Below are 12,320 nucleotides of genomic sequence, written 5' to 3' on the forward strand. Positions count from 1 at the left end.
GTATTTGTGTAGATTTCTGCTCCAATTCAGTTCTTCCAGGAAATAATCATTAAAAAAAAAAGAAAACAAAATCGGCCATTTTAACAGTATCATGATATATCGTGATGTATCGTATCGTGATCCTAGTATTGTGATTTGTATCGTATCACCAGATTCTTGCCGATACACAGCCCTACTGTTTACAAATAAATAAATGAATAAACAAACAAACAAACAAACAAAGAGACAGAGATCGAATCCAATCATATATATTTACATGTCATAAAAGTGGCCAGAAATGCAGTGACCTCTAACAAAAGAAAAGTGACTGATAATACAGTGGCAACGAACAATGTAGAATAAAATAACACATGTAAATGTCATGTGCTGTACACTGCAGAAACATTAAATAAATGAAAAACATGTCCACTCTTTGGTCAGTACATTAAAAAGTAACAAGGCGTTTGGTCTGTGGAGATCAAGTCTATTTCTCTGCATTTATTTAATTATTAGTGACTTGAGGCTGTTGACGTTTTACATTCATAACAGTTTAACAGCATGAATTTGACAAACATGTTATTAAGACTCAGACAAAAAAAAAAAAAAGCTGGAATATAAAAAAAAGGTACAAAAAAAAAAAAAGTATCCTCGCGAGACGTTCAGGGTCCAGAGTTTGGAGTGTGTGAATGGCAGCGTCAGGGAGGATGTGCATCACAGTGACGTCCGACTGTATGGAGTCCTGCTGCTGGCTTCAGCAGAAACACAGTGTGGTCATTGGAGGAGGACGGAGGCCGCCTCCTGGATACAGGACACGGCCTTCTGGATGTCCTCGTCCGTCTGCTCGATGGTGATCACCACTCTGATGCTGAGGACACACAGGGTCAAAGCCAAAACCATCACAAACCAGCAAAAGAAAGCAGGAGGCGCTTCACTGGGTCAAAAACACAACATGTACCCAACTTTCCGGACTATAAGCAGCTACTTTTTTCTCGTTTTGAACCCTGCGGCTTATACAACGGTGCGGCTAAAGCATAGATTTTAACAGGCTAACAGCCTCCAGGGGGCGCTCTAGCAGGAAGCACAAAAGTGAGACAGACAGGTGGAAGTACGGTGGCCCAGAGGTGCAACAGCCCAAAAAATTATCCACTATAAGAAAAAAAAGAACAGCCCAAAAAATTATCCAAAGAAGCGTCTGCCAAATGCATAAATGTAAATGTAAATTTATATTACTTTACTGGTCCGGCCCACTATCGATCATATTAGTCTGAATGTGGAACTGAACTGAAATGAGTCTGACAGCCCTGCACTCCAGTCATTCCAGAACCAACCAGTTAGTGAAATCAGATCCAGTCTTTTCTACACTTTCCTCATGTTTTTCTTATGTTACAAGATGATGTGCCTTTGAACATCCTCTGAAATCCAACTATGACAGAAGCGTTTTTCCATACTTGATTACAGGTTTTCTGCAGGTATCAGCAAATCTAATTTAATGGCCTTTTTTATGCCATTTTTAACACATTTAATGCCCATGTCCACCTGCAGATACAGTTTTATATATAGTTTTGTGACAGTTTCCCGTCCACAGGCTTTAACCAGGTTCTAAACAGTTCCTCCTCCAATCACTTCTGATGAAACTTGCATTTTCCCATTTTTCCCACATTTGCCAATATTCCCTCCGCTCTTTCGCCACAACATGAGCACGCTCACAGCACGTTACAAGCATCCGGTGTTGATGAGTTTGTTTATCGGTCATAAACAACAGTCAATTAAAAGGTTCTGCCTGTCAATCATCACACTATACTTCCGATCAAAATTATTAAATGTTTATATAATAAAATAAATTGTGAATAACAATGCTTGTTTTTCCATCAAGTCTATTTCATTTTTTAATGCCTCTGGACATCAAATTTAATGCTTTTCAATGTCATTTAAGGCCTTTATTTTTGCAAAATCTATTAATGACTTTCAATGCTTTTTAATGACGTGCAGAAACCCTGCATTAAGACTTTCACACAAAATTCCAGACTTTTCAAGGTCTGGAATACAGCATTTAAAAATTCTGTACTTTTTAAGACCTTTAAGACCTGCAAAAGCACCCTGACAAAGGTGTTCACCAAGGCCAGGGCAGAATGGAGGAGGATTTAAAGGGAAAAAACGACTCATTCATTCATTTTCTGAACTGCTTAATCCTTTAGATCAAGGGTGTCCAACATGTGGCCCGCAGGCCAAAACAGGCCAAAATGGGCCAAAACGGGCCAAGCAGGCCAAAACAGGCTCAGCAAAGGGTCCAATCTGGAGTTTCTATCTCTGTTAAAACATGCTCCACTTCCAGTTTTCACTCACATCCTTCCAGATGGTTTTTTTTTTTGTGTAGTTGTAAATTGTCAGACTCACATGGTCAGTGTTAGCGCTGGCAGACCAAACTGTCACTAAGATTAAAAGGCTTTGTCTGAGAACAATGAATACCAATGGATGTTGAACTGGATAATGGTGGGGGACTGGTTCTTATTACTGGAGACATTTGGGATTTTGACATGCATGTGCTTTATAATTTAGTAAAATTAAATGCTGATTTAGCGGAATATGCATGAATAATTAACTGGTGGAACAGTAACTATGGTTTAAATCTTTAAAATGACTTGGACATTATATATGAGATATAAATCATGGAAAAGTTTTCCAAAAAGAAAAGTTTTACACAATTTGGACTAAATGTAAAACTGATACGACCTGAATTCATTTGAGTGTATCGATCATTTCTTTTTGACCTGGATGTAATTTCAGTTCTCATTTATTTATTTATTTTCCTTTTGAGATACCACTGGGACAATAACCCCCCCCATAGTTATGTTACATAAATGTTACTAATATGTAAAAACACTGGAAAAGCATCTTGGAAACAATTTGGCAGAAATTGATGTAACTGCATTTATGCTGCGTTCCAGGCAACCCATGCACTGGAATGGCAGTCAGACCCATGAAAACAATGGCAGCCCCCATGGATGAGCTGTTTATGCAGATTTTTTATTAAAACAAGGTATTGCTCTAAAGCAGGGGTCTCAAATCCTGTTCTTCCAGGTTCCACATTCAGCCTGATTTGATCTGCAGCGGGTCGAACCAGTAAAATAATAGAATAACCTAGAAATAATGACCACTCCAAATTTTTGTCGTTATTTTAGTGCAAAAACCCCATTAAATTATGAAAATACTCACTTTTATAAACTATCCAAACAAAAAAGATGTGAATAACCTGAAAAAACTGAAATTTCTTAAGAAAAATCAGTGTAGTTTTAACAGTCTTCTTCCTCCACTTCTCATTAGTCCATGTGCATTCTGGATCAGATCTCCAAAGACACTAAACACTGAGGAACAGGAAGAAAAGAGTTCAAACTGGACTGAATTTAATACAGACATTTCAGGTTGGTCACATTTGTTCAGGTTAGTCACATTTTATTGTTACAGGAGAGTTTTGAAATGGAAAGATTTTCATAATTTAATGTTGTTTTTTGCACCAAAACAAAGACAATTCTGATGTTGTCTTTATTTATAGACATAATGTAATATTTTTTTCACATCAAACCAAGAAGTCATTCTTTTTTGTCGGTTCTTCTGCTGTTATTATTTGACTGTAGATCATATTGGTCTGTATGTGGAACTGCAACTACAATGAGTTCCACAGCCTTGACTGTGGAATTTTTACACTTTGCTAATTCATCCCATGGGTCGGATTGGAACCTTTGGCTACACCCCTGCTCTTACGTTATTTATCCACAAATGTTCTGTATAATCAGCAGCTCCTCTAGTGTTAGCTAGTTTTCAGTCCATTGAGTGCAAGAATAAATTCAAACCAAATACGAAACCAAATATACAAATAACATCAAAGGCAGAACAGCTTCTCTTGCCTTATGCGCTGTTTTTCCTCCTGTTTCCCTCAAAGAAGCAAAGAGCAAACACCTCTGAGATTTAAATGACTATAAATGAACATAAGCCCTGTACGGGCCGCCATGCTGGTTTGTTTACATCTAACTCCCACAATTCCTTGCGCTCAGGCAGTTTGGTGTGACTTGCCTGGAACGTTACAAAGTTGTGAGTCGTGGCTTGAAGTCTTACGGGCTCAAAAACCTGCCTGGAACGCTTTTCCAAATAAACAGAGAATTTAAAAACACTTCAGAGTTCTTCCATAACTCCTCATGTGTTGACACAATTCCACATGTACTTTTTTAATACGACCCAGGAGGCGTGGTTTCCTCCGACGTTGACGTACCTGGGAGGGGGGAGGAAGCGCTCCTCTTTTTCCAAATACCGAGCGAGGGTCAAGGCCACCTGTCTCTGCATACACTGAAACACAAACACGGACGCTGAAGTCACTCTCACATCCTAAATATAATGACTTCAGTCTGATTCCAGTCATGTGACCTGCCTTTGCTTATGGTGCAGTAGAACTAGTGAGACTGACAGGACGCATCTCACACCTGAATAAAGCAAGTCTTTAAACATCAGATGATCATTTTAGTTGATGTTTTTCAGATCTATCAGATATGATGCGTTTAATGTCTCCTTCTGTCTTCTTTAAAGCTGCAGTATGTAGGAATTATGTTCTAAGTAATTGTAAAATTGCCTTGACTGTCACCAGACATTAAGGAATCACGTTCATTTCAAATACTGATCTCACTGACAGTAGTAGTCCAGCCAGAATATGTGCATTTGAACAGCTCAGTGTCAGCCCTGAAATGATGTTTATGTTGACATTGTGTGTTTTGGTCTGATGCCCCGCCCATCACCTGTCTGCTAATCACAGAGTCAGAAGCCTTTCAGCTCCAGGTTGCCAGATCCCCGTGGGCTGCAGCTGGAACATTTCTGATCACAAATGTCTGACGTTATTAAACCTAAAAGGACTCTTGTTATTCCCAAATACATCGTGACAAAGTGAGAAATAAAACAAAGAGATGTATAGGAGATGATTCAGAAACATGGAGACGGCTGAAAGAGGAGAAGGATTTGAAGACCGATGCCGGCCCTGCCTTAGTCTGACCACCGGTAAGAGCCACTCAGAGCCGGGGTCGCGGCCTCTTCACCCGGTCCCTTCTTCCGGGGCCGGGCAGCAGTCTCTTCTCCTGGCCCCGGTGAAGAGACTGCCGGTCCGGGACTGGTGAACAGACCAGGTACCGGTGTAGGACTGGTGAACAGACCGGGTACCGGTGTAGGACTGGTGAACAGACCGGGTACCGGTGTAGGACTGGTGAACAGACCAGGTACCGGTGTAGGACTGGTGAACAGACCAGGTACCGGTGTAGGACTGGTGAACAGACCAGGTACCGGTGTAGGACTGGTGAACAGACCAGGTACTGGTGTAGGACTGGTGAACAGACCAGGTACCGGTGTAGGACTGGTGAACAGACCAGGTACCGGTGTAGGACTGGTGAACAGACCAGGTACCGGTGTAGGACTGGTGAACAGACCAGGTACTGGTGTAGGACTGGTGAACAGACCAGGTACCGGTGTAGGACTGGTGAACAGACCAGGTACCGGTGTAGGACTGGTGAACAGACCGGATACCGGTGTAGGACTGGTGAACAGACCAGGTACTGGTGTAGGACTGGTGAACAGACCGGATACCGGTGTAGGACTGGTGAACAGACCAGGTACTGGTGTAGGACTGGTGAACAGACCAGGTACCGGTGTAGGACTGGTGAACAGACCGGGTACCGGTGTAGGACTGGTGAACAGACCAGGTACTGGTGTAGGACTGGTGAACAGACCAGGTACCGGTGTAGGACTGGTGAACAGACCAGGTACCGGTGTAGGACTTGTCTCTTGCCATGGTAGCTCCTTGTAGTTCAGTGTTTTCTGTGGAAGTGACCTGTTCATTTAGCGGTGTGTAATCGTGGTTCGGTCGGGGGGGTCGGTAGCTCGGTGTCCGTGGTTCGGTCGGGGGGTTCGGTTGGTAGTTCGGCGTCTGTGGTTCAGTGTGTGTGGGGGGGGGGATCAGTAGTCCGGAAAGTGTGTGTGTGTGTGTGGGGGGGGTTCGGTAGTTCGGCGTCCGTGGTTCGGTCGGGGGGGGGCTCGGTAGTCCGGTGTCCGTGGTTCGGTGGTGGTGGTGGGGGTTTCGGTAGTTCGGCGTCCGTGGTTCGGTGGTGGTGGTGGTGGGGGGGGTAGAGCTCCTGAATCTTCGCAAATTTTCATTTGAGTGTGCAGGACGTTTGTTCTGGCCTGTTATATATTAGACTTATGTAGAGTAAGTCTGGTGATGATTTTTTTGTATGAAATTTATGGTGTGGTGGCAAGGATTAGAGGAAACGCTAGTAGTAGATGCTCATGCGGGATCTGGCAACCCGTAGCCTGGGGGGAGGAGGAGAGGATACCACGTTCTACAGTATTTTGAATGTAACTGCAGTACCAGTTTTGGCCACAATCCTACATACTGCAGCTTTAACCCTTAGGGGTCCACGGTCACAGCCCCTTTAATGAATCACATGACATTTTCAACACGTCGTAGCGTCAGAAGTCAGTCATGTAGACCACTGGGATAACTGCATTCAAAAGTGTGGACGTGAAACACTCTGACACTTTTTATTTGATGTTGATAGAACAAATACAACCAGAGAGATGACGGTTTGAATCCAGAGCAAACAAACGTAAATAAAAATATGAAAATGAGGTGTCTGTGTGTGTGTGTGGGGGTGTTATATTTCTGACCATATCTACGTAATTTTTTGTCCTATTTCAAAATGGAAAAAACTGGCTGAATCTGCAGATTCTACTCCACAGACTGCATTAGCATCAAGGTTCTAATAGTTTTGGATTTTTCATTCTAGTTTAGTTTTATTTAGTTTTGACTTTTTTTTCTCTAATTCAGTTTGAATTAGTTTTTAGAGCAGGTTTGAAAGTTTTTATTACTTTTTGTTATTTTCTAAATGCTTAGTTTTAGTTTTAATTTTAGTTCAGTGGTCTCTTTTCTCTTCTTCTCTGTCGTCGTATTCAAATAAATCCCAGACAGGACTCTGCTGCTTTCTCCCAACTTTAGTCTCCATGTTTCCAGGTAGAGTGGGGACCAGAAGACGACTGGAAACCACAAGAGACGAGAAGTGACGGACCGTGAAGTACCGTATGATGCTGCTAGCTAAAATTGCTAGAGCGAAATAAATCGCTTTTGTATCAATCCGACATTGACAAAGACGAAAACTAAGGGAAATTTATCCATAATTTTTATATGTTTTAGTTAGTTTTGTAAACACACAATACAGTTTCAGTTAGTTATCGTTTTTTTCTTTTAAATTATAGGTTTTTTTTTTATTTCAGTTAATGAAACTGTTTTTACAATTGTAGTTTTCGTCATTTCGTTAGTTTTCATTAACGATAATAACCTTGATCAGCATTACAGGTAAGGGTGAGGATGACCCCCACCTGAACCGGATGAGGAAACTGGGAGGACCAAGGTTGGGGGGGGGGCAAAGATCTGCTTTTATATCAAATATTTCAGTATAGTTTTAATTTATTACAATTTTAATTTTCTATACCTAATATCTGGAACCAATATTCACGTTTAAAGTCTTCGAAAAGGTTCGTTAATGCAATAAATTATAGAATTTTTTCCAATTTTTCAACGTGTTGTGTGTTTTTTGTCCTTTTGTGTTGATTTAGTTGGTTAAAGTGAAAAAATAGTAGGTAGATGAGATAGATGAAGTTGTGCTGAAAAAACAGATCCCAAACATTTGTTTCTATAGTATATAAAGGCCAAATCTAAAGGACTGAAAAACGGACAGAATCGGCTCAGACCACTAAGGGTTAATAACAGTGACCTTATCAGAGCGAGGTCTGAGGCTGTAAATAAATGTCCTGTGTGTGGTGTACACGGACGGACCGGGCAGAACTTACGTAATCTACGATGTTCCGGAGCAGCTGCATGTCGGAGTCTCTGGATCCAGAGCTTCTGTCCAGCTGTAGGTGAAGCGCTGGAGCGAACGGTACTCCCACCAGCCGCAGACCAGGAGTTCTGGAACCAATCAAATCCAAGCACTGACAGGACTGACGCTTTAAGCCCCGCCTTCCCCAAACCCGCCCACTCTCTGGTCTCTACATAAATGTCCGTCAAATGGGTTGCAGTTGACAAAACCTGTACTGCTTCATACACTTTTCTTCATTTACTTGATTATTTTGCTCATGTTTGATGATTTACTTGCTCATTTGTTCATTTTCTCATTTATTTTAGCCTCGTATATTTTGTTCATTTCTGCAAATTTTCTCAATTATTTTTTTTCCCAATTTCTTAATCATTCTGTTCAGTTCTACTTATTCTGCTCATTTTCTTGCACATTTCCTACATTTTTTTCAAATTTTCTAAAATTCTTTGGTTATTTTTTTCCATTGTCTTGATCATTTTATGAAATGTTCTTAATTTTCTTGCTTATTGTATTCATTTTCTGGCATATTATGTTCATTTATGCTAATTATCTCACTTATTTTGTTCTTCTTTTTCCAATTTCTTGATCATTTTGTTCAGTTTTTTATTATCTTGCTCATTTGTTCACTTTCTCATTGATTTTAGCCTTTTTTAAAAATCATTTTCTTGCAAATTATGCAAATTACTGTTTTGTTGTCTCTAATTTCGTAACCATTTTGTTCAGTTTTACTTATTTTGTTCATTTTCTTGCACATTATGTAATTTTTTTTCCAAATTTTTTTCTATTTTTTTCTATTTTTTTCCATTGTCTTGATCATTTTATGAAATGTTCCTAATTTTCTTGCTTATTTTGTTCATTTCCTTGGACATTATGTTCATTTTTACAATTTTTGGGTTATTTTTTCATTGTCTTAATCATTTTAGTAAATTTTCTTAATTTTCTTGCTTATTTTATTCATTTTCTGGCATATTATGTTAATTTATGCTAATTATCTTTGTTATTTTGTTGTTTTTTTTCCATTTTCTTGATCATTTAGTTCAGTTTTCTTTCTTATCTTGCTTATTTGTTTATTTTTACTCATTTTCTTGATTCACTGCTTATTGTGAAGCGCTTAAGGTTACAAGTCCACATTAAATTAACATGAAGTTTGGTCTTCACTTGCACAGATCTTATATTTTATGTTTTAATAGACATATAATGCTCTGATTTGTGGATTAATTTTCAGTAAAAAAGATGTTAGAGTAGTTTATACTGAAAAGTCAGGGTAAGTTTTGGGTATCAAGGAAACTGTATATTTCTCTTATAAGTTTCATGCTGAAAACATTTGGGAACCACTGCTTTTGTGGGTCCATTACACAACATCGACTGGATCTGATGTAAACATCTGACGCAGACGCCGCTTCCTGTCGAAAACAAGCTTCCTGTGGATCATTATTCACATGTGAGGGATTCATACTGAGAGTTAACGTGTTACATCTGGGCTCTTTTCTCCTCAAGTTACAGGATTTAAGGAAGTATTTAAGCGCTGAACTCATGCACATACCCTTTATTTTGTATTATAAACAAGAACAACTAAAAATATTTATGACATGAGGGCAAATACAACTTTTAATGGTGATAAAATAAATATAAAATAAGTTTAGCAGTGATAGAGGGAACTTACCGAAGCCAAGAACAGTTTGCAATTATTGTTTTATGCTGTTATCGAGATCACAGTTTAATTATTTTGTTTATCTTGAGATAACAAAGCTCATTTTCTCCTGATAATGGGTTTATTCATTTTGTTATCGCCACAAATTCAACTTTGTTATCACACAAGAAACCAGGCTGCACAGATGGCGCTGGGCTGAAGCAGATACTCTGCTCTAGTATCCGCTCTAGGCTTCAGATAAAGAGCTGTGTGTCATTTTGCACAGATTAAAGGTGCGGGAGACTTTCGTGACCAATTTTTCCTCAAATCTGTCAAACCTCAGTCATATCCTCAGTATCGTGAATCTGTTCGTCTGTCACTACTCACCTGAATCTCTTCCTCGTGGTGAACAGTTTCTTAGTTCCATCCACCACAAACAAACCATGTGTTTACGAACAGAACCGGGAGGGAACTGGGCATCTGAGGAATTTTGTCACGACATGCATTGTGGGAAAGGGAGGTTCGTGCAGCCGCCTGGCAGCAGCAGCGGCAGTACAACTATATGATATTATATGGATGAAACAAACAAACGTAGATAAGGCTGGAGGAATATGCATAGAGGGGAGGGAGCTCCTGCCGTTTCCACGTCGCATCTGTTCCAGCTGCTGCTGTCAGGCGGCTGCATGAACCTCCCTTTCCCACAATGCACTTCATGACAAAATTCCACAGATGCCCAGTTCCCTCCCGGCTCTGTTCGCAAACACATGGTTTGTTTGTGGTGGATGGAACTAAGAAACTGTTCACCATGAGGAAGAGATTCAGCTGAGGAATGACAGACTGACGAACAGATTCATGATCCTGAGGACATGACTGAGGATGGACAGATCTGAGGAAAAATTGGTCACGAAAGTCTCCCGCACCTTTAAATATAGAGCAGGTTAAAGAGGCGGAGCTGCTGAGTGTCACATTTCAGGGGACATTTTCACTGTCACCTCATATTAATAATGATGCAGCCAAAACACGTACATCATCATTAGAATGTGCCTAGGTTTTAACTGTGACGATTAAAGGAATAATACAGTGTGTGGTCTGATCCCACCTCTGTTACCGTCCAGTAATTTGGTCTCAACAGAAACCGAGTTCATTCTGAACCAGACCAGACATGCATGGACACTGATGGGCCAGGTCAGGGTCTTTGTCTGTTATTCCACCCAGTTCTGACCCTAAAATACACAGTAAAGTAAAACCACTGAGGAAAATACACATGATTCCTATGTATGTGAAAGTGATAAAGTGACTTTTTTTTTTTTTTTTTTTTTTTTTTCCCATTTTTACCTTATTAGCTTACCAGCCGACTGGCCGTAAGCTACTGTCGTCATGTGTCGTCATCGTCCGTTACAAAACTTTCAATCGTCTTCTTCTCCCAAACTACAATTCCTATTGACTTCAAACTTGGTATACAGCTTCTGTATGATGATGTCAACATCAGTTAGTGAAATTATTTGGATCCGGATCTGAGTCTGGATTTGGTGCCACTTTGAAAAATGTCCCCATTATAAGAGATAGGAAGTGGATGGATGCAATAACTCAGTAAATATAAATGATCTCCAGTGTAAATGTCTCCAGTCCAGCCCTGATGGGGAGATGACCCAAACATAATGTCCACATGCTGATCAGGATCTTCTTCTGGATCTGGAACTGACGCAAAATTTAACATGGGTTCTTATGGGGAAAAAATTTAATCGTCTTTTTCTCCCAAACTCCAGTTCTGATTGACTTCAAACTTGGTATACAGCTTCTGTATGATGATGTCAACACAAGGGACTGAAATTATTTCGATCCAGATCTGATTCTGGATTTGGTGCCACTTTCAATAATTTTCCCATTATAACAGATAGGAAGTGGATTGGTCCAATAAATCAGTATCAATGATATCAAGTGTGAATTTTAATTTTTTACAGATCTGATTGGAATATAAGCAAAACATGGACTATTTCTGTAATAGAATAAATACACAGAACTGGGTGAGAATAAATGACATCTGGATACATTTCCCAAAGCTTTGAATTTGGCCGCTAAGGTACAGGGCCACTGGTCTTATTTTTTGTAGATCGTCTAAATCTGAAGTCTGAATATCTTGTTTTGTGTTAGTAAAAGGATTGTGATTTTTAACTGATTCATCTCCTGTGATCTCAAGAAAACAAGTTGTTTTCTCTTGACATCATATTACTAAAAGAAATCTGTCCATTATCAGGACAAAATAACGTCACTGTCATGTGGAAACCTAGTAAGTCCATTTTTGGTCGTTTTTTTTTTTTGTCATTAAACAATTCTGTTGGTCAGTCCTCACACTGGCCTGATGCTTTTAGAAATATTCAACTAATGAAAACGGCTTGTGACTACATACATTTATTTAGAATATACATCGAATTTCCAGTTTCCTGAAAAATAACCGTTTTGAACATAAGAGGTTTCCCCTCGACAGCAACGATAAGTTTTGTTATATTACATAATGAGATAATTAACTTCTAATCTCAAGACAACAGCATGAATAAATAGCTTGAAGTGTGGCTGATCTTGACTTTTGTGACGATTCCACATTCCCATTTGTCTGTTTTCGGGTGTAACTTTAAGATCCAGTTTCCTATGAACAGAGGTTACTTCTGACTTCAGACAGTTTAATGAGATGAACTTACCCCTGTAACGCCTTGTAAACCTGTTTACACTTTCCCCGGAGGACGGTGAAAATATCTGCAGATGAAAATGAATGAATACGTTGCTTATTTTTTGTCTTTAAATACAATAAAATA

General features: G+C 39.7%; 1 protein-coding gene across 1 annotated transcript in view; it reads right to left on the reverse strand.

The window, feature by feature from the left end:
• Nucleotides 1–232: 232 nt before the first annotated feature.
• The window catches only part of sptlc1 (serine palmitoyltransferase, long chain base subunit 1), a 34,044-nt gene continuing 21,956 nt past the window's right edge, over nucleotides 233–12,320 (reverse strand). The window contains exons 12-15 of the mRNA XM_030149930.1: nucleotides 12,207–12,261; nucleotides 7,855–7,972; nucleotides 4,244–4,317; nucleotides 233–844 (exon numbers count right to left, since the gene is read on the reverse strand). Of these exons, the coding sequence (XP_030005790.1) occupies nucleotides 751–844; nucleotides 4,244–4,317; nucleotides 7,855–7,972; nucleotides 12,207–12,261 (341 nt within the window). The 3' untranslated portion in view covers nucleotides 233–750. The remainder of the gene's footprint in view (nucleotides 845–4,243; nucleotides 4,318–7,854; nucleotides 7,973–12,206; nucleotides 12,262–12,320) is intronic.

The sequence above is a fragment of the Sphaeramia orbicularis genome, chromosome 12 (assembly GCF_902148855.1).
Source record: "Sphaeramia orbicularis chromosome 12, fSphaOr1.1, whole genome shotgun sequence".
Lineage (NCBI taxonomy): Eukaryota > Metazoa > Chordata > Actinopteri > Kurtiformes > Apogonidae > Sphaeramia > Sphaeramia orbicularis.